A 26,704-nucleotide genomic window follows, 5' to 3' on the forward strand; every position below is an offset into this window, starting at 1 on the left:
CTCTCCTTCTCTCTATGCCTATCTGTCCCTCTCTCTGTCTCTCTCATAAAAAAGAATCATTTTTCAATATCGAGCCTTTTAATAACAGATTGTCTTGAATCACATTGAATTTCAAAGGAAAATTTAAGTGGATCTCATGCCACAATCATTAATTTAAGTGCTTGGCATTTGTCGTAGTGAAAACTTACAACTTGCCCATTCCATCATTTCAAGCCATTGCTTAAATGCAGTTTTCCTAATGAGTTCAAGTTATATTTTTTCAGTTTGATAGACGTTTTAGGACCTGGAAATAAGCTTTCCTCTAAGGGATTGATTTCTAAAAAGGCTCTTTTTTCTTTTCCTAAAACAGACAAGTCCCAACAACAGTGAGATGACACAACCAAAGGGTTTAATTGAGGAAAGTTTAGTGAATGAACTTTGTACAGAGTTAACAGAACTGCCAAGGGATGAAGTGCCCAGGGCCTGGCAACGGCAGGAAGTTGTTACCATCTTGTGGCTTAATGGTCAAAAGGTAGATGACCTTTTATGAAGGAGGCCCATTCAACATCTGCAGCTTTATAAGATGCAGCCACTACTAAAAACTACAACTTGGGGACAGGGTGATATATACCTAGACCCTTCTCTCTTCCTGCCGATGCCTCCTGTTGGGCAAAGTTAGGCAGGGCAGTCTGGGAGATGCAGTCTTGAAATCTAATGAGGTCAGTGCTCCCAAGGCCGGAGCTGTCAGAAAAGGCCAAAAATCCATCCTGAGGGGGCAAATGCAGATGCTTACCCAAACCACTTTTCCAAATTAACTACTCAGAACCGCAAGACGTGAAAGAGACATGGTGATGAAAGAGCCCACACACAGTGTATTCTTCATTGTTTCAGGGAACACCGTCCGCTGTTGACGATAAGCCTCTGTTCTGTGGGTTCGAGTCTGTCAGACACTTGACCACTTGGGAAAAAAAATTTTGTCTTATAGATTAAAAAGGATAAATACTGATTTAAGATTTCTAGTCTTATTTGTAACTTTTATTTATATTTTAAAATTTTGATTATCATAAATAGGTCAGGTTTATACATTCTGATGTTATGCTTAATGCGCCTAATGTGTTGACTTACCTTTTTAATTCATATGACAGATTTACATTTGTGAGAGAAGTATCAAATTGAATATACTTTTCAAGTGTAAGTTTCTCTTTAAAAAGAACTTTAGTTCATTATAGAGTTTTGGAAAGTACAGAATTGTATAAATACTAAACATTCAGAAGCCCAATGTTGTGCTGTTTGGGTTTATATAACATATACTGTGTTAAACTCCTCCTTTTTGTATGTAAATTTGTATTATTAGGGTTTTCCCATGCCATCAAATGTTCTCCCCAAGGGATGCTTCTCCACTGTTCCGTCTTCTGAATCTTTCATGTTTTATGTTCTTTATTTTGAAACATTTTTTGTTTTGTTTTTAGTTCTTTTTTAAAATTATTATAATTAACAAGTAATACTGCAGTAAATACCTGTGTGCTTATCTTTGGGATAATTTCTCACACTGGAATCATTAAATCAAAGAATATGAATATTTTGGGGACTTGTGATACTTAATGCCATGTTGCAGCCAGGATGACTATTCTTGTAGCTATAGAAATGTATTTGTGTGTTGAGAGTGCCCATTTCTCTTCCACCTGTTATTAGTCAGGTTAAATCATTTCCATTTATATAGTTCACGGGGTCCTTAAGGCAGAACCCATGGATTTTTCAGAGGATTTAGAACTACTCTTAGTTCAAAATCAGATATGAACGTCTCAGTACAATGAGGTATACTATTACATAATGATCACAAAACTCAGAATTTCCTTACAGCAATGCCTACCTTAAGACTACTTTTTATAGAGGCTTTCTATATAGATTAACTGATATCTTCAAACCAAAGAGCACTGCAGAAAAAGAAAAGTCTTTTGCAGGGAGTGGAGGTGGAAGGAAGGGGTGTAATCTAGGTCCCTGTTTCTCCATGGCTCTGATTTGGCTCAAGAATAAAGATTATCTAGAAGAGTAGATAGACCTTGTTCTTTAAGAAATCTTCCTTGAATGTTGTAACTCTCAATCCAATTTTGAGGCAGTAAATTCAAGGTGGTTCACCCTGGCAGAAGCTTACAGTATGACTCTTGCGTGTTGCCAGGTGAGTGTGGCCCCTGCCCTTTGGTAGATAATTGAGCAGGAAGTAGGGTCCACATTCTTTTATGCAAGACAGAGTCTAAAAAGCAGAAATAGTATATGGAAAGTTATATCCTTCATTTTCTGAATGGAGCCAAGGACTCAGTGCTTCATAAATATTATTTGAAGTGTACACCATTGTGTAGACAACTGCCTGATCTAGACCAGGGCTCAGCAAACTATTATCCATTGGCCAAATCTAACCCCTTACTTATTTCTGTAAATATAGTTCTACTCAAGCACAGCCATGGACATCTATTTACTTATTGTTTGTGGCTACTTTCATGTAACAACAGAAAGCTGAGTAGTCTTACAGAGACCATGTGGTCTGCAAATCCTCAATTATTTGCTATCTGACCTTTTACAGAAAATGGTTGCTGACCTTGAGGAAGACCACTGCATGATCTGGACACATTCTGTATAACACTGCCAATTTATTTTTAGTCTGAATAACCAAATCTGTAGTTTTCTTTTAATTTTGGTTTTTAAGAATTGTAGGTTTGTCCCCACCTCAAGAACAAATACCACATCATTTTATTTCTAATATATTGATATTCTTTTGTTATATTTAGCATTAACATATTCAGGACATTGCCATCAAGTATCAGCTGTGTGGCAGTCTTACATAGCATCTGTATTTTGCACAATGCCACTGTCCCAGTTTTAAATTTCTTCATGCGATTAACATCCCCATAAAAATACTGTGCAGCACCAGATATGTTTCATAAGATTATACACAAAACCTGGGGTGGAGATACATAGTCATGTTGTATTGGTGTCTGTACAAAGTCTCATATTACAGAAAGTTCTCTTAATTACATTATTTCAAGCAAAAGCACATGTTATACTATTTGGGCAAAGCACTTTAGCAAGACATTATCTCAATCAGTTCCTACTTTTGGCCTATTACGTATCTTTTTAGTAGGCTCTATGCTCCTCTGTTTTTGCTCACTATTGTATCCTCAGTTTTTGCACAATCCTTGGCAGATAGTAGTTAAATATTAGGTGAATGAATGTTATCAAGCATTTACTGGAATTATTTTGTATACAAGAAGAGGAATACCTTAGCTTAATTTTTTTTAACATAGTTAACAAGATGGCTGGCACTTTTATTAAGTGCTTGTTTACCCATTTCCCTCTGGTTGAGAGGCTACAGAATTTGTGTTTTTACAATTTGGACTGCTTTTGGCCTTCATATTCTGTTCCATTTTCTCACTCTTTGCTGAAATAGTATCAGAATATGTATTAAACATTGATGGAACAAATTAGATCTATCTAACTTCAGAAATTTCTTTACTTTTCACCTTATTGAATAAAACACATGAATCACTTTATTAATCCCCTTAGAAAAAACTTCTCTGTCATTTTTATTGTAATTACATTAAATTAGTAAATTAACTTGCAGAAAACTGGCATTTTTATCACATTGACTCTTTTAATATAGCTGTTCAATTCAAATCTTTTTTTCTGATCTCTAAAATTTTATAGCCCCCTTATTAGTTACATAAGCGTCCACCTGTAAGTAACAGATAATCTTAGCTAGAATGGATTAATCAAAAGCTACCACCAATGTTGTATTAGCTTTGATATATGTTAACCAGCTTTCTTTATTTTCTGTTTTCAGAAATGAAGTTAATAAGAGATTTAATGACTTGCATAAGGTAGAAATGACTGTTCCCTGAAAGTTTGTCATTAGTCAGCTGTAACACCATCTGTGCCTTTGAGGAGGAAGATTTTAAATACCTTTCATAATAGATAGGACTCTATTCAAGTTTTCAAGTGTTTCTGGACCCAATTTTGATATATTTGTGTTTCTCAAGAATACATTTCTTTTATATATCCTAGGCATTCATATTTATTACCTTATATTTTTATAATATAATTTTAAAGTACTGAAATATTTAATATGTATAATTAGTTATCTTTCTTAGAGTCTTTGTTTTCTTTACTTGAATTTTTTTCATTTTTTTAGTTTTTTCTAGAACTTTGTAATGTATTTTTTACATTTTTTTCTTTTTAAATTAAAAATACTTTATTATTTTCTCCCAATATGTTTAGTTTTCATCCTTTTCTCCTTATTGGCGTTAATCAGTTGTGCTTACGACATTTAGTTTTGATAACTCTTACATTCTGTAAGTGATTTAAAGCTTAAATTTTTTTCTCAATATTGCCTTAACTACATGTCACAATCTTTTACATTTATAGTCACTTAGATCCATTTTCTCTTGGGATTTCCTTTTTAACAAAAATTATTTAGTGGCATATTTTACTTTCTAGACATATGGAACTTTATTTTTCTATCCTTTGGTTATTGGGTTTTAATTTTATCACACTGTTCAGAAAAGATACTCCATATGTTAAGTGTTTAGAACTTTTGAGACTTTTGTAGCTTAATTCATAACAGGTTTGTTTAAATATTTCTGATGTATGCAAAAAGCACTCATTCTATGTTTGGGTATGAAATTTATGTATGTTTCCATTTATATAAGGTTAACAATACAGACACATATTTTTCTTTAGCACAGCTTGCATTTTGTCTTAGCAACTATATGCTGAAAAGCATATGTTAAATCAAAAGCTACAGTTTTTTTCCTATAATGCCATCATTTGTGGTTTTATATATTTTTAAACCTTTGTTGTTATCTACATATATGTTCAGGATCATTACAACTTCTTGATTTATTGTAGCACCTCTCTTATACCTTATAAAGCATTTTACCCCGAATTCTATTTTATCTGATACTAAAAATTCAACACTGCTTTTCTTTTACTTCATGGTAGCTTCCCAGCATCTGTTTCTTTTTCCCCCTTCCCTTCCCTTCCCTTCCCTTCCCTTCCCTTCCCTTCCCTTCCCTTCCCTTCCCTTCCCTTCCCTTCCCTTCCCTTCCCTTCCTTTTGTTCTTTCTTTTTTATTTTTAGCCATTTTGTGTCCTTTATTCAAATATGTTTTCTTTAGTTAACCTATTCCTAAATCTTATGTTTTACTATGCTGGGAGTCTGTCAATTAATTGGTGAGTTTAACCCACTTTAATCACCATAATATTAGAACTTAAATCTGTTGACTTAATTCATATTAAACAATTTTCATGCTTCTTGTTTTTTTCTTTTTTAAATCTTTTAACCCAGTGGTCCCCAACCTTTTTTGGGCCACGGACCGGTTTAATGTCAGAAAATATTTTCATGGACCGGCCTTTAGGGTGGGACGGATAAATGTATCACGTGACCGAGACAAACGTCAAGAGTGAGTCTTAGACGGGTGTAACAGAGGGAATCTGGTCATTTTAAAAAAATAAATCATCGTTCAGACTTAAATATAAATAAAACGGAAATAATGTAAGTTATTTATTCTTTCTCTGCAGACCGGTACCAAATAACCCACGAACCAGTACCGGTCCGCAGCCCCGGGGGTTGGGGACCACTGTTTTAACCTACTTGTCATTAGATACATAAAATTTTCATCTGCTACTTAAAAGCTAAACATTCTTCCTTATTTTTCTAAAGATGACCCACGAGTAACTGACTGAGCCTTAGGTGTTTTTTCCTAGCGATATAGAAAGCAGATCAATAGCTATGTCATCACTACAAAAGAATAGCCATGGCATACCCTCATCCACATCTCCTCTCCAATATTTTTGCATTTCAAGAGTTTTAGGTAAGTATATTTATAGATATGCCTTTTATAAAAATAAACAGTTCCCCCTGACCTGTGGTGGTGCAGTGGGTAAAGCGTCAACCTGGAATGCTGAGGTCACCAGTCAGAAACCCTGGGCTTGCCTGGTCAAGGTGCATATATATAGGAAGCAGCTACTAGGAGTTGATGCATCCTGCTTCTCCCCATTCTTTCTCTCTCCCCCTCTCTTTCATTCTCTCTAAAAATCAAGAAATAAAATCTAAAATAAAATAAACAGTTTCTACTCACCTAAATGGGATTTCAGTGCCGCCCTGATGTGAATTCACCATTGTCCTGCTGCTGCTACTCACCACATGGAACTGAAGGTTAAGTTTAGTGGCCAGTATAGCCAGATTTCAGGACAGCAGGATAGATTGTCCCTGATTTACCTCCAGATACAGGCTTACCTGCGTCACCTATGAAAGATTTTAGATTAATTAGATTGCTAACTCCTGTTCCTAGTTGAGGACACTTTTCCTGCTTCAGAACTCATTTTCCCTTCAAAACGTCTAGAAACATCTGTGTTCTGTGTCTTAGTTTTGACAAGATTTTTGTAATTGATGAACCCACCAGTGTTCCTTCTTTCTCTCTCTTGGCATCTCCAAAGTTGAGTTCAAAAGAGTCAGTAAGTACCTTTTGTTAGTTTGCTATGTTGTACTAAAATATAAGTTTTTCCCTAAAGAATTTAGTCATTTCTACCTTTTAAAAAATATTCCATCATCCTATTATTGTTAGAAATATTGAATTTTAAAAATTCTGACTTCTTGCAATAAATGCTTAATTTGTTGTAATACTTTATTGTTTAAACACCAAAGCACTTAAAACTATGAATCTCTCTGATTCAAAAAGGTGTTTGAACACCTTCTTGTCATCATTTTGTAAATAGTCTATATTTTTCATTTTTGTCTTTGACTTAAATAGTTAAGGAAACAACTTTTAATTTATTTTTTGCATTAATTTAATATTTTCTTACATTGTGCTCAGATAATATTGTTTTTACAAGTTTTGATTTATTTAAGGTAGTGTTTTTATCATAGATTAATAAAGATATTTGGGATAAAGGTGGTATTATGTGTTTTATACCTTCTGTATCCTAATTAATTTTTCCTTTTAACTTAAAAAACAGAGCCATTTAGTAAAATTACACCTCATTGTAACATTTTCTGTCCAATGACTTTGATTATCTATTTAAATATCATGTTGAAAGCACATAAAATAGGACTTCAAAAGTTTTTAATTTATTGATGGGTTTTAGATAGAGAAAGGAAAGGAGAGAGAGAGAAATAGAGAGGGAAGCATTCATTTGTTTTTCCACTTTAGTTGTGCATTCATTGGTTGCTTCCCATCTGTGCTCTGAGCAGAGATCCAACCATGTTCTTGGCATTTCAGGACGATGCTCAACTGACTAAGCTAGCCAGCCAGGGCCATGACTTAAAGATGTTTAAGTATTCTTTGCCTGACCATTAATAATCTACTACTTTTGCTTGTAGTGTTTGGATAAACACACCAGAATATATTTGTGTACCTACTTTTTTTTTTTTTTTTTTGTATTTTTCTGAAGCTGGAAACAGGGAGAGACAGTCAGACAGACTCCCGCATGCACCCAACCGGGATCCACCCAGCACACCCACCAGGGGCGACGCTCTGCCCACCAGGGGGTGATGCTCTGTCCCTCTAGGGCATCGCTCTGCCGCCTGGGGCAGAGGCCAAGGAGCCATCCCTAGCTCCCGGGCCATCTTTGCTCCAATGGAGCCTTGGATGCGGGAGGGGAAGAGAGAGACAGAGAGGAAAGGGGGGGGTGGAGAAGCAAATGGGCGCCTCTCCTATGTGCCCTGGCCGGGAATCGAACCCTGGTCCCCCGCACGCCAAGCCGACGCTCTACCGCTGAGCCAACCGGCCAGGGCCTGTGTACCTACTTTTAACATAAACTTAATTGCAGCAGTTTATTTTATTGTAAAATTTAAAAATACTATATGTATCGTGGAACCTAAGAATATTCAGCAACTTAAATCTATTTTTATAAATTTATTGTTTAATTATTTAAGGTCTAATTGAGCTGATCTTATTTTATATTTCACATTTCTTTTATATTTATTGGGGTTTTTTTTTTACTAAGGATTAACTTCAAGTTTTTAAAAAAGTATTCTCTATTTTTATAATTTTCAAAATTAAGAACAAAACAATACCATTTGAATGTTCCACATAGAAGCTTTTGATACAACTTGGTTTCTAAGACAAGATTATTGCTAAAATTTAATTATCACATTTTTTAAAACTTACGTTTTATGTTAGCTTTATAAAATAGGTACAAGTATATTCTCAGCTTACTCAGTTTCACCTATTATTCCTTTATGCCTGAATTTCCTAATTAATTAGTAAGTTCTGGACCTTTTCTTATTTCTCAGAGTACATCTTAGAGTAATATATTAAGTATTCGTGGAGGATACAGTTTTTATGAGTATCCCATACTGAGAATGGGCCATTTCATTTATGACGTAGAAATAGTCATTAGTTGGGTAGATTATTTTGATTTCCAAAAAAGGCAGTAGGACAAGCTTCCTTGTTCTAGGCTGGCATTGCATATTGTAAAGGAAAAATCTAATGCCGACCTGGCATTTGGATGCTTGTATTATTTTAGCCTTGTATTTAAACTCTTTCATCGTAATGTCTGGAAGTAGGCCCTCCTTCATTGATTTCTTTTCTAATCTGTTCCTGGTTTTATGTTTGGATTCTTTTTGTTTTAGTTCATGAATATTTTTTCATTTTTTGTTACTTTTCTCTGTTTTTGTTTCTTTTCTAGAAATGTTATCTTTTTTACATTTTATTTCATTTCCTATTGTTTCAATGTCTGAGATTGTTCTCAGATGGGCCCTCTCATATCAATGATTCCATTTTCTGTAGCATTAACTACGCTTTTAACTTCAAATGCATTTATTCTTATTTTTTTAAATTTTAATTTTTTTTTTTTTTTTCATTTGTCTGAAGTTGGAAACAGGGAGAGACAGTCAGACTCCCGCATGCGCCCGACCGGGATCCACCCGGCATGCCCACCAGGGGCTACGCTCTGCCCACCAGGGGGCGATGCTTTGCCCATCCTGGGCGTCGCCATGTTGCAACCAGAGCCACTCTAGCGCCTGAGGCAGAGGCCACAGAGCCATCCCCAGCGCCCGGGCCATCTTTGCTCCAATGGAGCCTTGGCTGCGGGAGGGGAAGAGAGAGACAGAGAGGAAAGCGCGGCGGAGGGGTGGAGAAGCAAATGGGTGCTTCTCCTGTGTGCCCTGGCCGGGAATCGAACATTTATTCTTATTTTTATCATGACTTAATTCTCTTATTATATTTTTAGTTTCCTTACTCTCCATCCATTCCTCGCGCTTCTTTACTTTCTCTTCACCCTGACATTTCATAGTTATCCTAAAATATCTTTTTACATGTAGAATACATCTTTTTCACAGGTTTACTTATTTGCATTTCCAAATTAATACTCTTCTTTCCTTGTTCTGAAGGTATCACTTGCTTTCTTCTCCTTTACCTTGAGATGAGACAGAAACATTTTTGTATTTGATGTCAGGCAGCCCTGATTCATCGTTGTAGTTATGGATCCCATCCTAGACCTACATGAAGAGAACAGGTCTATCTATGTGCCCAGTTTCCAGCCTGGTTGCTATTTTCTGGCAGTCTATAACATAGTAAAGTTCTCTCTACTAAGGTGATAGATATCCATATCTCACCGCTTAGTTTTCTAAGTTAAAGAAAAACAGGGCCCTGGTGGGTTGGCTCAGCGGTAGAGCGTCGGCCTGGCGTGCGGGGGACCTGGGTTCGATTCCCGGCCAGGGCACATAGGAGAAGCGCCCATTTGCTTCTCCACCCCCACCCCCCGTCCTCTCTGTCTCTCTCTTCCCCTCCCGCAGCCAAGGCTCCATTGGAGCAAAGATGACCCGGGCGCTGGGGATGGCTCCTTGGCCTCTGCCCCAGGTGCTAGAGTGGTTCTGGTTGCGGCAGAGCGACGCCCCGGAGGGGCAGAGCATCGCCCCCTGGTGGGCAGAGCGTCGCCCCTGGTGGGCGTGCCGGGTGGATCCCGGTGGGGCGCATGCGGGAGTCTGACTGTCTCTCCCCGTTTCCAGCTTCAGAAAAATACAAAAAAAAAGAAAAGAAAAGAAAAGAAAAAAGATTATTCTCTGCTCTCAGAGCACCTACAATGATCACCCCTGTCTCTATTGCTCTACTTTGGGGTCTGCAGCTAAAAGTATGCCATGTGACACTGGCAGCCACCTTCCTGCAATGCAGTCGTATTCTGTTCTAGTGGTTGTTTTCTGAATGATTGTGGACTACTGAGAGAGTTAGAGAACCTCGCTGGAGAACAGTTCCTGGGAAAGACAGTAGAGGCTGCCCAACTTTCTCATTAGACAGACTCGCGACTTCAAGGCATTACTGAGGGTGGCACCTCTCTGTGTTTGGAGTAAATCTTAGATTAGTATTTCTTGATTCAATTTCATAACTCTTTCATATTCTAGTAACAGCTGTTTTTAGTTCTAGTGTCCACTTGGCTATGAGTTTTGTTTTGTTTTTTAAGTGTGATTTCACTGGAAATTTAGTAGGAAGTAGGAAGAGTTTGCATCAGAAACTGCTAACCAGGAATTTAAACTGACTGCGTGTTTTTCCGGTCCTCCACTCGTCCTCAGCAGTCAGGGGCACGAACACCCAATAAAAACAATCCATAGTCTTGAGGGAACAAAAGCGTGCAAAAAATGCATTACTTTACTTCAGTCATAAAGAATGTACAGAAAGCAATCTTAAAAAGATATGAATGCATTAAGATAGTAAAATAAAGCTTTTTTAATGGAACTTTCCATTAACATGTTCAGTAGCTATAAAATGGGACTTACCTAGCAGTAAATGGATATTTATTTTAAAAGGGACTGTAATTACAGGCTGTCACCTCCATCCAGCACCTTCCTCATTAATCACCAGTTGATGAACAGCTACTTAGAGAGTGACCTTGCTGGATATCTCACCCTGTGCTGCGTATGCCGCAATTAGTGTTGTCATTCAGATTGGATTATGATGTTCAATCAGCCGGTTTCAGCAAATTTTGCATAAACTATTTCCTGAGAATAATAAGTTTGTTAATGTAAAGATAGGTACCATCTGTAAGGCTTTGAGCAGAAATTATAAAGAACTATGGCATAGCTTCATTTTAATAGCACCGAAGTAGAGGCAAAACAGCTCTGATTCTTTCTTTAGTGGAGTTTACATGGTCATGGGTAAGACAGACCTCAGATAATCACAAAGAGAATTGTAAAAATTATAATTCTGATGCTGAAACTACTTTATACACAAATATCAGTTATTATTTTGCCCTTCTAAAGTAAGAGCAGAGAATGTTGCTCTGATGTGATTATAAAATCTCTACTACTTGAGAGCTCTCTTAAAATCTCTCCTGCAAAGATAATAATGTCACTTTTTATTTCAAAATTTTTTAATCTTTTTATTGATTTTAGAGAGAAAGGAAGGAGAGAGAGAAATGTTGATTTGTTGTTCTACTTATTTATACTTTCACGGGTTGATTCTCGTATGTGCCCTGACGGGGCTTTGGACCGGCAGCCTTGGTGTATCAGGACCATGCTCTAACCAACTGAATAACCTGGCAGGGCTATTTTTCACTTTTTAAAGAAAAATGTTTCCCAGGCATCCACAGGATAAGTAAAAAACAGTGCAAAAGTTCTATCTTACTATTTACATTGATACATAAGGATGTTTCCATTTCTAGTGTAGTTTTATTTGGATTATGTTGATTCAGTGATTTGAGCACATCTTCTGAATTCATCTCTTTTGAGAGAAATAAACAGAAAGTATACATGGCAGGTACATCTGCAGAATGTTACATGGGAGCTACTGTTCTTTGTAGGGATGCATATGTTTCTTTGTACTGCAATCCTGGGGTAGATGTCTATGGCATTTATGTTAAAGAGTACAGAAGAGATGAAAGAGGTTGGTCTTATAGTTGAAACACACTATCCTACAATTTCACTTATATCCTCCCTTCCCAATTCTTTTCTCTAGTCCTAGATTCTCTGAAGCCCAAAAGTCCCAGCAGGTTTTTCATGCTCTGTTTTTATTAACCAATCGTTTGCCTATAGTATACTTTTGATGTGTATCCTATTAATAGTGAGGGATTTGTAGAAATTATTATAATGTCCATACAGGATTAAAATAATAACATTACAATTTTAGACCTTATGAATAACTAATAATACTTTATACTAAAACTTTTGTCCATCTTCTAAAGAATATCTGAATTTACACACTTCATTCTGCTATCCTATATCTGAAGAATTGTGCTGTACTTAGGAACACTCCAAGTATTTATCAGTGTTCCACTGAGGTCAGCTCTCTTCTGTTACCTGTTTTGGTAAGGTAGGAGGGGAGAGGTGACTGAAGACCAACTTGTCTATTGCACAGTTTTACCTAAGTTTGTCCCACACACCAGTGGATTAATCTGGCATATGCATTCATAGGAATGAAAATGCTGGCTTTGGACAAGACTTTCCAGACTCTGCAACCATGACAACCATCCGCAGGCTGTCCATTTTATAAATGTCACACTCGTGGTACTTGCAAGGGCCTTGGAGTTTGTACTGTCTAGCCTTCGCATCTTTCTTGTGGAAACTGGGGCCAGCGAAGCAGCTTGCTGGAGGCCAGAGTTATTGAGAAAAGAAAATCCCAAGTCTCAATAAGCTGCATGCTGTATACTTGGTTATCCTCCAGGGAGTAAACCACGGACAAAAGAAAACCCGGCACCTCCCCATAGCTGCAAGTGTCCTTTGTAAAATCTACCCTTTGATTTCTTGCTACTATTCAAATAGAATCGGAGGTGTTCGTTTCTTTTTGGGTGTGACATTTTATAGCACAAAGCACTTTTAACTGTGAAGTAGATTTGAGGTTTGAGTTCTTCTGATCATTCTTTCTTAATCTTAAAACTCTTTAGAGGGCTGATTCTCTGCTAACCACTGTGCTAAATGCTTTACATGGGTTCTCTCATTTAACCTTCCAATAAGGAAGGTTAAGACCTATGAGGAACTGCATTGCACAGGTAAGAAAAGTGAAGGTAGAAGAGGTTAAGTCAGTTTCCAACATCATATAGCTAGTACAGGAAAGGCCGGAGATGAATTCAATCAGTCCTGACTTAACTATAATAAGTCTTCATTTAATGTTGTGGATAGGTTCTTCGATCTGTGGTGAAGGGATGGGTAACAAGACCAGCTTTACCACAGGCTATTTGATAAAAACAAGAGTTTAGTATTTCATTCTAATGAAACAATGTTCAGCGACCAAATGGACATTAAGGACCTGCAGTACTCTTCATACTTGGCACTCATTTGAAAAAACAAGGAATAAATCATCTTGTCAATAATAATTGCAGATACTCCAAAATCACCTAGGCCATGGATTTACCAGGTGGCCAAGTATATTTACACTGAAGTACAAGATCTCCATGGAAAATAATCCCTTATAGCCATGTATGTGTGTATGTGTGCATGTGCGTGAATATATTTGTTTATGTATAAATAATGTATCATGCCTAACATCTAGGTACTTCTGCCATTTTTAATTTATTAATTTATATTGGTAGGGTAGATTAACACTGGTATTCATTAGAAAGAGAAAGAGTTGTTTCCACTTCACCTTGCATATAACAGCTTGTTAATAAATAAATACCTGTTGAATTAATCCCTATTTTCTAAGGAAAATGGCACTGGATCAGGAACCAAAAGATCCAGATTCTAAGCCCTGTTTTAAGAGCAGTTCACTGCGGGAACTAGACCGGGTCAGTTTTCAGCTAGGAGTCCTGGTTTTCCTTACCCAATATGATTCCCGGAGGGTAAGGATGAGTGGCTCTGCAGTCGTGTGTTTGCTGCGGGGCCCACAGTGGGAGCACCAGCTTGGGCACTCCAGCACGTCAGGCTGGGCTGCCGGGCATTGTCAGGTGCAGACGACTCTCCAGATTAGAGTGCTTCCTGTGGAGAGGTTGTTAGGGCTCCGAAGCCCCTAGAAACCTTCGCTGGTGAAAAAGCAAGAGCCACGTGAGCAGGGTTGCAGGAGAGACTAGGTTTGCAAGTGGGGCAGTAACAGAAGTGCTGTGAGTGGGGCAGAATCAGCTGTAAACCAGTTTCAAAATGACCTCTCAAGACAGAGCAGTATCAGAGCTGTGGCAGAGTAGAACCCAGGGCGTTAAACTAGCAGGATCCCTGAGAGCGCTGAGGAGGGAGCGTTTAGCAAGGAGCACGGGGGGGGGGGGGGGGGGGGGGGGGGGTTATTCACGGGCATCTAAGGGTGTATCAGCCCGTGCCTGGCGCTGACTTCTTTGCCTCTTCCTTGGTCCTGTGTGCCCCTAGCAGTCAAGGAAATGCAGGTTACAAACCAAAGAGCTGAGGTTTCTAAGGCGTCATGATCTCCAAAGGGTCACGTTTCTATCCTTTCATCAGCCGCCTCACTCACTTTTTCTGATAAGAAAACCTTAGACTTATTTGATTACAGTAATATTAGAAGTTTACAGTCCCTCTTGTTCGATCCTAAATTTAAAATGGCCTGGGGGGGGGACAGATTTCTAAAATAATTTTGTGGCAGACTCACTTGGGGGTAAACATGACTAAAGCTGACAGGATATTATTTACAATTTCTCTATACCTCACTTAGTGGAACTATTCAAATGCAAAAATATTCGTGCGTTTGATTACAGAGTGCCTCCACATATCCGGCTGTGCGCAATATACAATTTATGGGAAATGCATCTTTGTACCTTTCTGAAATTGGAAGAATTCTGAATCCCAAAAGCATCTGGCCCCAAGGATTTCAGGAAAGAGATTGTCAACCCACATATTGTTTTCCGTAAATGTTGGTGTATTTATTTATCCCTGAAGGAAATGAGTATTTCGTTTTCTTTTTCCTTCCCAGAGAGAAGTAGGGGGTGGGGAGAAGCAAAACAAATGTGAAAGGGGGGCTCTCGTGATAATTAGTAATAAACTGTAACTGCAGCTTTCGGGGTCTCGGGTCCGCAATAAAAGTAGATATTTTGGAGGACAGAAATCTAGCTCTGTACCTTTCCTGCAATTAAAAAATAAACAAATTTCTCTGTGGAACTGCATCATCCAGTCTCCCGCTTTGAGCTGTAAAGAACTGCTCGGCCTAGTGAGTCGCGGTACCACAGCGCCCCCTCTCTTCCAAACTTGGAATCGAACCTTCACGCTGCCTTTGGCCGAGTTGCTTGCTTAAGCTGCTCAGACTACAGGACTACAAGGAAACAATTCCTTGGCAGTCGAATCATAAAGGAAGAGCTGCAAAGGGGGCAAGAAAATGAGCTTTCTTTTCTTTGGTCCCAGAGCAATTAAATGTATAACTTAATCCGATGTTAGGGAGTGTGGGCTTAGACCCTGCGTATAATTAGTTTGCACCTAGTGATCATTTTACACCCTAGACATTTTAATTTACAACCTGAGGCACTGCACTTGCCTAGGTCATCCGCCGGGTAACACGGTATTCTTCTAGTTGCTGAGGCTTGAAAAGCACAGATACACATTCTTAGTTCCGATTTTTCTTTCTTTTCAATTTTCAGTTGCAAATCAAACATGCAGTTACAGAAGCAGAGATTCAAAAATTGAAGACGAAGGTAAGCACCAATCAATACGTGGTGTTTGAATTGTACTTTTTAAACTTCGGAGGCTATGAATAAATTCAGCTCTAGGACCAAAGGATTTGTTCCTGTACATTTGAAAGAATACAAATGTTAGAAAGAATACATTTCCACGGTTAGATGCCTAAATGAAAGGACCCCTAGGGTAAGCATCGCTCTATCCCCTTAGTAAAAACTGCACAATATTTTAAAAATACGTATTTACACATATGTGGTTCCCTTTTGAGCTTTCCCAAAAAAGTAAATATTTTTGATGATTCATGCATCTGAATTACATTTTGACCACTAAATCCCTAGGCACAAACTATTATACTCTATCTTTTTCTCTTTATCTTATTTTAAATAGGTTTAATAATTTATTTTTCACTTATTCATCAAAAACAATGTATTTTAACATAACACATTACATAATTTGTATTGGAAATTTTTAGTTACTTAGTTCACGTTTCTTAAGTGTGGGGGGAAAAAACAGTCCGGGATAAAAGGTTTTACGTATTTTTAGTTTACATATAATATAAGATTCAAAAGGGCATTTTTAGTTGTTAGGTTGTAAGGTACTTGTAAATTTCTAGAGTTGTTATCAAGTATGTCATTTCAGACATTTAAAAATATTTTTAAAATGACTTTGAAAACAATATTCTTTCTTGTTCTAATGGTCTTTTAAAAATTAAGATATAATTCCTCCCCCATCACAAACTCTGTTTTTCTGTTCACACTGAACACTTGTTTTGGTTTCTCCATGTGTGTTAAATGGAGATGAATTAGCAAGGCTATTTTGGTTAAATGGTATTCGCAGCTAATAACTCTGTAGCTCTTTAGTCAAAACATGTCTATACATCATTCATGGTATCAGCCAAGCTCTGTGAATAATAATTTTTAAATTAGTAGTGGGAAAATAAACAACTTGAGTGCAAAACACTGCTTAATAAAAGATGCAGTAAAATCCCAGTACTGTTTTAAGTTGCTATTGTTTCTTGGCATAGAATGGAAGAATAGAAGTATTTTTTTAAATTGTCAGTTACAATTAGGGAAAAGATTACCTGTGAGTGTAAGTGCTTTAGCAAAGCTTATGTTTTAAACTATAAACATTTAACTTAGAAAACCCTATAAATTAGTATTTTATATTTTCCTCATTATTATTTGGCATATAAATAATATACATAGATTGGCTTGTTTCACTATGACTCTATGTCCATGTTGATAACACAAGTCCTAATTTTGAAATGTTTTTGACTACTTTTGACTCTGTAATCTGTTTTGCCAGTGTATTTAGTTTTAAGTTATACATGAAATATATTTTTTCATTTGCCGAATGCTTTTGGAATGTCTTAGATTTGGAAAATTGATAGTTTATAATGACTCGGCATCTTTTTAAACTTTAAAGGAGGCATGTGAAATAGATGAAGCACTTGTTTAAAGGTCAGATAGTTGTTGTGAAAAAATGACCGTGGGCCTCTCACCTAAACGATCAGCTTTGAGTTTCTGTAGAAATGAGCCAATAGGATGAGTATATTGTCTATTCCTAATGGTCCCTAGAAGCAGAAACCAAGGGAGCTGCCTTTCCATCCCATTGGAGGGATTTAAATTAATACAACAATAATTTATATTTTTACTTACACTATCTATTATGAAGATTGGGGTTTATAAGGCTCAGAACACTGCCAGCCAAATAATGAACTGCAAACTGTGTTCTCGTCCATTGAAATGAAGGATGTAATAGAATCATCAAAAAGGATAAAAACAAAACAAAACTAACATTTATCAGGTGTTTATTATGCACAAGGAGCTGTTCCAAGCATGCGGATGTTAGAGAATTTGAGTTACTTGCCCAAGGTTTGAAGGCCAATAGTGGCATTGTGACAGCTGTATATTGGGGCCAGGTGGGTGCTTGAAGCATGGTGGGGGCACTCTGAAAAAGACATGATTCTCTAACCACTTTACTATACACCTGAAACTAATGCAGAATAATATTGAATGTAAACTGTAATTGAAAAAAAATGGTTTAAAAAATAAGATAAAATGGGGGGGGCCCACAGTGGCAGAGGGGGGTTTCAAATCGAAACCTAATGAGTCCAGATTCCCCACCCCGCCCCTGCTGCACTGTGCTTCTCTCCCTCCCCTCAGCTGGTCTCTTCTCCCTCCTTATTCAGTTAACTTTTTTTTTTACATGTAAGTATGTGTTTCTTAAAAATATCTAAAGGAAAACCTGTTGAAACTCGACTGCTCACATAAAAACAAAACAAACAAAAGCTCCCCCATTTTTCGCTGCTCACAGAATTTCAGACCACGTACTCTGCTGGGATGATCGAGTTGGAGTCAATCGCATGTTTTGTCATTTATCAGATGTGTGACCTTGGACAAAGCATTTTCACTTTTCAAGTTTTCCATTTCATAATCTATGAAATAATGAAAATAGTAGTTGCTCTTCTCATCTCAAGGTGTTTGGGGATTGAGTAGGTGTAATAATTGAACTTAATCAAATACATGCTATAAAAATTAAGGGATTTTTGGTACAGAAGTGCCCAGATGATCTTTGCCGTGACATTTTTTTTTTTATCCAGCTGCAAGCAGCAGAAAATGAGAAAGTGAGGTGGGAACTAGAAAAAACTCAACTCCAGCAAAACATAGAAGAGAATAAAGAAAGAATGCTGAAACTGGAGAGCTACTGGATCGAGGCTCAGACCTTATGCCACACTGTAAACGAACATCTCAAAGAGACGCAAAGTCAGTACCAGGCCTTGGAAAAGAAGTACAACAAGGCCAAGAAACTGATCAAGGATTTTCAACAAAAGTAAGCAGCTTCTAACGACTAACGCGTACTAGTGTGCATATAAAGAAGGCTTACATTCAGTAGTTTTGTAATATCTAGTGAAATAGAAAAGATGACCTCAAAAATACCATATTTTTCACTTCATAAGACACACGGGCGTTTTCCCCTCCACTTTTGGGGAAAAGTGCATCTTATGGAGCGAAAAATATGTTATTTCTCTAGGAAGCAAAGTTAAAGCAAAAATAGCATTAATTTTGGGAAACACTTCTATCATTTTTATAGGAGATTATAGATTGTTTATTTTATCATATTTTGGTAACCAGCTACATCATGAAAAAAATTTTGACCATTAATCATTGATAGTAACTGTGTAAAACGTTTGACTCTCTATCCTTTTTGAAACATCCCTGTAATTAGGAAGCAGGAAGCCCCGCTGAAGTCATGCAGAGTGGCTACTGGACGTAGTACATGCAAAGCAGCAGTCGGGGCCTTGCTGAGACTGTTTCTGACTCTGTCCTTAGAATCAGTTAACTGCAGAATTTTCCCGCAAGAGACAGCATAAATATTGACGAGCAAGACCCCCTGCCCTGCCACTTCACTGCAGTAAGAGACCCTCACCACATTCTGCTCTTGAATTTCAACAGCTCTTTCTGAGCCAATGCTGCGTTGCTTCCCCCTGTTGGATCCTGGTGTGATTTCAGGGAGACAGACCAGGGAGATTTTTACTGGTTTTTTTCGTCAGTTACTTCAGGCTGGCTAGAACAATAACATATAATGCCAGTCCCTCTTCTGGATTTCTGTGCCAAGGTGTAGAAGCTAAGCATATATGTAACATTCACCATATCTCTGTTCTTTCCTATCACGGAAATAATGTTTTCAATATTTAAAAGAAAATGATATAAAAAGTTGATTGTCTAAAAGAGGGAAATCGCTCCCTCTAACTGTAAATTTAGTAAGTCAGTCTTTTAACTTTTCTTGCCAAAAATATTATAACTGTATGTCATGTAATAATTTTATAGGTTTTTCTACATTTGCGTATTATATTCCAGGCTCTCAAAATGGAGATATTCCCCCTTCTCCCCATATTAGCCTCAGGTGTGTAAGTGACATTCCCTGTCAACTCCTTTGACCCACCCAGCCCTTTTCCACTGTCATTCATAGGAAGCAATCTTATTATAATTATTTTTTATCAGTCAGTTCCATCAATTTACTAGATATATTGCTTTGTAAATGTGGAATTATGTGCACCTGTCATGTAATTATCTCCCCTAAATTACTCAAGGTGGGTCATTAGTCCATTAGCTCGTATTTAAATATGTAGGGGGGCTCTAGAATCAGTAGCTACAAATGAAAATTATAATAAGCAGAAGCAAGGCATCTTTCTTTACTTTGTGATCCATTAAAATGTTTTGTTTGCTTTCATTACTATATACCTTTTCTTTAACTATGATTGAGTTTTATTTATTTAAATAGCTGTCCAGTTATTTAGCTCACAGTGCAGTTTATTGCTTCTGATAAGAACTTTCACATTTCTTCATTTATTGAGTGTTTGATGCAATCAGATCTATTATTTTCCTCTTAAGAGAACTTGATTTCATCAAGAGACAGGAAGCAGAAAGAAAGAAAATAGAAGATCTGGAAAAAGCTCATCTTGTGGAAGTTCAAGGCCTGCAAGTACGGGTGAGTGATGTGATCAAAGCCATTAAATAGTGGGATGCTCTTGCCTAGTACTTGGAGAGCAGTGCTGGTTTAGAGTTTTATAAATGGGTTTGTTTGTTTGTGTTTTAGATTAGAGATTTGGAAGCTGAGGTATTCAGGCTCCTGAAGCAAAATGGGACTCAAGTTAATAATAACAACAACATCTTCGAGAGAAGAACTTCTCTTGGCGAAGTCTCGAAAGGAGACACCATGGAGAACTTGGATGTCAAGCAGACTTCTGGTCAGGATGGCCTAAGTCAAGGTTTGTTTAACTTAACTACAAAAATTGTTCCTAATGACTATAAAATTTGGCTTTACTTTCTTTTTTTTCTTATCCAGAGATGTAAAAGTTGAAAATGCCTTCCTGCCATGGGAGAAAAGAAAAGGTTTATCAAAATAAGAATTTATCATTTAGTGCTTGTCTTATCAAAAATAAATACTTTGATGTAAAGAAACAAAATTCCAACTTAAGCAAGCCAAATATTATTTTAAAACTATCCTAACATTGATAGATATAATAAACTACCTTACAGTGATAATCTAGAGTGAGCAACACTGCTTATATATTAATGAATAAAGCCTGAAAAATTTTAAAGCAGTCAAGATCTTGTATACAACATCAGAAAGCTGACTGCCTACTTCCTGCTCTTGGAATTCATTGAGTTAAGAACTTCTCTATTAGTTTTGTGTTTTTCCCCTTGCTGTCCTATATATTATATAATTCTCATTCTTTTATTCTGTCAAAAACCATGTAAGACCAAAACAGTGGAAACATTTTCTATATAAATGGCTGTCTTCTTTCATACACCAGCCATAAATAAATACTTCACAATTTTCTTGCACACGCACACACCCATACATAAGTTGTGCATATATGAATGTGAATATCTATAGCATATTTAGAAATCAGAAAAAAATGTATAAGAATTTGTCATTATAAAGACACCAGAGGATATGAAATTTTTGCTTAGAATAGCTACCGAGTAGTCCCTGGCAAAGGGAAAGTAAAAGAATGTTGTGCGACAGCGATGTCTTGAGAGGACTGACAACTAACAGGTGGTGATTGACATGCAGTGAAACTGTTCGCTGATGAGCTGTTTACTTCTTTGATGATCTTTCTCATGTATTCAGATGTCTCCAATGAGATTTTTTTTTTTGTATAAACAAAGCGTTTAAGTCATATTGTTAACTTTTAAAACTACGCGTTTAGCCAACAAAAATGAAAAGTATTGGAAATCTTCATTTAAAACTAAAATGATACCTAGAGATTTGAGTCCATTCACTAAATTTATATCTTTCTTCTGAGTTTAATAAGACATTATCTGTATATAATGCCTCCCGGGCAGTTTAAATTCAAATATGTATTTAGCTACAACCTTACCATTCACTGAAGAGCTTGGTCATTCACCTCAGCTGAGTTGGTTTTACTATCTATTATATATAAATAGTAACACTTCTTTCTCCTCTATCCTAAAGGGTGTTTTGAAGCTGTATGACTTAGTCTGTGAGATAAAAAGAAAGCAATTTTATTAGAGCTTTTATAGAATTATGATTTTTATATCTGGAACTCTGTAAGATTGGTATTTTTTCATGTTTTTGAATATTTTAATTCTTAAAAGTAATTGTGCTTTAAATACTGTGACATGCACAAAGTATGATCAGTAACCAGTAGCTGTCCAGAGTCCAGCTCATTTCTTTCAGTTCAGAAATCTGTATCTTGTCAAACATATAATTAACGGTATTTATTAAATTATATGACTACAGAAGATCAACAAACTGTACTACTAACATGCTGATTTAGATCAAAGCTTCACATTTCTTCTGAACCCTTTCTCCCTTCTATACCCTCCATTTTGCCACATAATTATCAGTTTCCCTAGCAACACTGTCGGTTCACAGTGAGATGCAGAGACTACTAATTCTTACTGAAACCCATCCATGCTCGTGCAGTGGGGGTGGAATCAGTCAGCGCAGACATTAGCAGTATACATATCAGGAGGTGCTCTTCCAGGTTTGCTGCCGAGGACAGTGAGTGATAAATCTCCTTGAATTTCAATTGCTTGATCACATAAACTAAATGGCTTGGTCAGTAGCTAGTTAGGAAAGCTCAGGAAAGCACTTTTCTAAATTGATCCTTTGCTTCTGTTGCTAGGGAACACTGAAGTCCTAGAGGTTTAGAAAAGGAAGTAAAACTGCAGACCAAACAGAGGCCATTCGGCATTTAAGGATCCCCCCTTATAAACACACACCTTTTGCAGCAGGACTGGGCCCCATGGCTGCAGTCACTTCGCCAGTTCCTGCCCCTCAGACCCAGCGCTCTGCCCCCTCACCTCCTGGGGACTGCCCAGTTCTGATCTGCTTTCCAAGTGCTGGATGTTTTATTGATAGGATGAGTTGATTAGCATATTTTCAGGCCTCGGGGTAGCTCAATGGAGCAAAAGGATCATCAGTTACAGGTCAATGACAACAATGCTAGAATGAAATAAAGAAAGAAAGAGAAAGGAAAGGGAGAGTGAAGAAGTTAGAAAAGAGAGAGGAGGAAAGGGAGAGTGGATAAGCAATTTCTTAATATACTCTCATGTTCTTCTAGGACAGAGCTTCCCAGCTGGGGATAAATTAACGGTGTGACTCTAAATACTCTAAATATCAAATTATTGTAAATTTTTAGAATGATAAAACCACTTTTCAAACCATGCACAAATTTATTACATTAAAGTTATATCTGAACATTATTTGCTTGGTTCAGCCTATAAACTAAGCCTAATCAAATATCTCATTAAATATTTGATAGAATATATATGCACATTTGTAATTTAATATATTCAAATCCTTTTTTCTTATAATAATATAGAAAGCAAATATAACAATTATGTTTTCACCAATAGCTGCAACAAACCCTAAATCCTTTCTAGTTTGTGGCAGTGTGCTGGTCAAATATTATTTTACACGTGTTGCAGGATGCGAAAAATAATTTTGCCCTACTGCTATGTTGTGTGTTTGCTATTTCTTAATGCCCAAGGAATTCTGGCCTATATAAGAGTTCCCTACATTGTATCCAACTGCCCTGAGTGACTAAATAGGTCTGTGGTTGCCCAGCTAGGTAAGTCAGCCTTAGGCTAAGAGCAGACAACAGGCATGCTAGAGACATCTTGGTAGGAAAAGGGTTGTAGTTTAGTTTGATTAAATTCTCTAGAAAAGTAACCTGAGCTCTTCCTGAGCTGCCAGATCCTCCAGAATCCTTATGATGATACTGTTTTCAGCTTTCAGTATTTTTTTTAACTTTATTTAGGTGGGGTTTTTTTTTTTAGAGAGAGAGAAGGGGGAGGAGCAGAAAGCATCAACTCCCATATGTGCCTTGACCAGGCAAGCCCAGGGTTTTGAACCGGCAACCTCAGTATTCCCAGGTCGACACTTTATCCACTGTGCCACCACAGGTCAGGCTAGCTTTCAGTATTTTGAAAGTCTGTTTGTTAAAGAAAAATTGTACATATTCCATAGAAGTAGTGAAAGAAAGACTAGGACTGATAGGTAGAAATTGTATGAGGGCAGAGTATGATGATCCTATCTTGAGGCCAGAAGTAAGACCTCACACCTTTAAGAAAGTGATTTTGAACTCTGGGAGCCTGGTGGCACACTGACTTGTCAGAGGAAAGGTGGCTACCAGGTAGGAAGAACAGTGTTTGGGCCTAGTTAATATACAACAAGCTGTATGATTTGCAGGAGAGCTTGGATGAAGGGTGAGGAAGATAAAGGGTTTGATATAACACAAAGAAATAGAAGATCTATTTTAGAGATGAGAGGGCATTTGAAGAAAAGAAAACAGTGAATAATATTTTCCTGATGTATCGGCCATGTGTTAAAGGTGGAGCCTTATATTAAGGTGTGCCAGAAGGTATTCTTGGAGTAACTGTAGGCTTTCAATGCCTGAAAAAGAGTTTAGACTGAGTTCTGTAAACATTGTGACCTATTAACAGTGTTGAGGCATAACAGGACTGGGTCATGTGTTATCAGTGTAATCCAAGGGTCTCTGGGATATTTTTTACAACATACCAATTAGAGCAGCAACAAAAAGATAAAGTAGCCAGTATGAATTCAACAGAAGAAGTTCAAGACCTATGGAAAGACTTTCAAGGAGACCTATATAAATCAAAAGATGGAGAAAGCTTCAATATTGTAAAAAATGCCGTTATGCCAAATTAACCCATATATACCATACAGTTTGGTTAGAATTTAAACAGGGCCTTTATTATTATATTTTTTAGAACTTGACAAGTTGTTTCTGAAACATATGGAACACTTGGCCCAGAAGAGTCAAGGTACTTCTGAAGAAATACAGTTTGAGGGAACGTGTTCTTTCAGATGCTAAGATTCACTGTAAAGTAATAATGACTGAGACAGTGTGGTGTGGTCTCAGCAATTGACAAGTGGACCAGTGCAGCAGATCAGGGTCCAGAAGCAAACTGACCCATTTATGCCAATTTGAGAATAATACAGAACTGACTGCAGATTAGTGGAGAACGGGTGGACTAAAAAACGGTTCTGAGAAAAGTAACCACTCCTACTATAAAGAAAAATGAGATTGGGTCCGACCTCATAGCATTCATGAAATAGATTCCAAATACATTAAAAATTCAAATATGAAAGGCAATATTTAAACCTTTTAGAAGAAAATTAGGGGGATATTTATATGATTTCTTAAGAATGCAAAATTCCAAATCATATGAAAAGTTTGATAAATTTGACCACAATAATATTAAGAAAAACTGATCCTCAAAAGATGTTGTTAACAACTTGGAAAGAAAAGCCAAAAATTGAGAGAGGATACCTGTCCTATTACATACATAACCAAGAAAAAAGGTTGTTATTCAGAATATCCTAAGAACTCACACCAGTCAGAGGAAAATACAACTAAATGGATGGAAGACACAAGCAGTCAGTTTACAAAGAGGAAACCCAAAGGCTGGTAAATATAAATCAACATTCAACGTCCTTAGTAAAAATAAAGCAACTGGCGAAGATAGTTTCAAGTACTGTCATTGCTAGCATGTTGGAAAAGGAGGAAAACTTTTACAACAATTTTTGTTAAAACAATTGGTATTGGCCCTGGCCGGTTGACTCAGCGGTAGAGCGTCGGCCTGGCGTGCGGGGGACCCGGGTTCGATTCTCAGCCAGGGCAAATAGGAGAAGCGCCCATTTGTTTCTCCACCCCCACCCCCTCCTTCCTCTCTGTCTCTCTCTTCCCCTCCCGCAGCCAAGGCTCCATTGGAGCAAAGATGGCCCGGGCGCTGGGGATGGCTCCTTGGCCTCTGCCCCAGGCGCTAGAGTGGCTCTGGTCGCGGCAGAGTGTCGCCCCTGGTGGGCGTGCCGGGTGGATCCCGGTCGGGCACATGCGGGAGTCTGTCTGACTGTCTCTCCCTGTTTCCAGCTTCAGAAAAATACAAAACAAAACAAACAAACAAACAAACAACCCCCCCACACACACAATTGGTATTATCCAGTGAAATGAAGACGTAGAAGTTCTATGGCCCAGTAAGTCCTCTTCGATATATATATGCTCTCTGGGAATGCCAAGCGTGTGCTGAAAGACATGTTCACAAATGCTCAGTCACGGGTTCATAATAGCTGCAGTGAAGAGTCAGCCCTAGTCCTGCCTCTCAAAATAATGTTGGGCAAGCAACCAGAACCATTTTATTAAACATAATATTACGTAGAGTTCACTACCATGTATATGAAGTTAAAAAATAAGCAAAGTTAATTATTACATTCTTTAAGGATACTTTTGTAGAATAACTAGGAGGAAAAATAGTCTACAATGAGAAATGGGGCATAGAGAGGGCTTCAAATGCACTAATTTTATGTTTTAGTCTCAGTGATAGGTACATGAGTATCTTTTCTCCCCATCCTTTTTCTGTGACACATATGGCATATATTTTTTTAAGTTTTCCATTGATTTGAGCCACCTGACCAGGGCCAGGCATACATTTTGGTATACATAAAGTATTTTAAAATAGAAAATAATTAACTAGCATTGAAAGATAAGAATGAGGAAAATCACAAAAGACTTTTTAGGCTTAAAATATTAGTTTAAGATTTAGTGTAAAAAAAAAAAAAAAGCCAGTCCTAGGCAGACATTACATCCATGAAGTTCCTGAGGTCATTGGGGTTCTTTGAGAACTCGTTTTCTGCATAGGCTGTAACCATGTGTTGCCTTTGTCTTTTTTTGCCTTTCCCTGAACCGTTGGTGTCAGTGGCTCTTTTCAGATACCTGTGGCCATAAGCCAGGCCCAATCTCTCCCACCACTTTTGATTTATTTCCTGATGGAGTCTGAGAGCACATTCAATATTCACTTCTAGCATTGGAATCCAGAATTTTACAATAAAGTTAAAGACATGATGAAAGCCAGAATTCATTACATGGAAAGTCATTAAAAGGAAAGGGGATGCTTGCACTACATTATCAGGAGTGTCTTAAACAGCAGAATTAGATACAGAACCAGAAGATGATTATTCCATGCTGTCACATTGGTTAATTCTAACATGGGGCAGAGGATAATTCTGGAGTAGATCAAAACTGTCTTATAATATTATGAGGTCGGATGTAATTTTGGTAAACTTTAAGTTTTCATTTTTGGGAAAAACTAATTATTTTCAATAACTCTTAATCCCTGATAAATAATTTTGACCATGA

General features: G+C 37.4%; 1 protein-coding gene across 10 annotated transcripts in view; it reads left to right on the forward strand.

Moving 5' to 3' along the window:
* PPP1R9A (protein phosphatase 1 regulatory subunit 9A) overlaps positions 1 to 26,704 on the forward strand; it is a 279,968-nt gene that overhangs the window by 220,727 nt on the left and 32,537 nt on the right. For all 10 annotated transcript variants that reach the window (XM_066238458.1, XM_066238457.1, XM_066238456.1 and 7 more), the window contains 4 exons: positions 15,471 to 15,524; positions 18,110 to 18,339; positions 19,902 to 19,998; positions 20,107 to 20,278. In XM_066238458.1, the coding sequence (XP_066094555.1) occupies positions 15,471 to 15,524; positions 18,110 to 18,339; positions 19,902 to 19,998; positions 20,107 to 20,278 (553 nt within the window). The remainder of the gene's footprint in view (positions 1 to 15,470; positions 15,525 to 18,109; positions 18,340 to 19,901; positions 19,999 to 20,106; positions 20,279 to 26,704) is intronic.

Source organism: Saccopteryx bilineata, chromosome 7 (assembly GCF_036850765.1).
Source record: "Saccopteryx bilineata isolate mSacBil1 chromosome 7, mSacBil1_pri_phased_curated, whole genome shotgun sequence".
NCBI classification, from domain to species: domain Eukaryota; kingdom Metazoa; phylum Chordata; class Mammalia; order Chiroptera; family Emballonuridae; genus Saccopteryx; species Saccopteryx bilineata.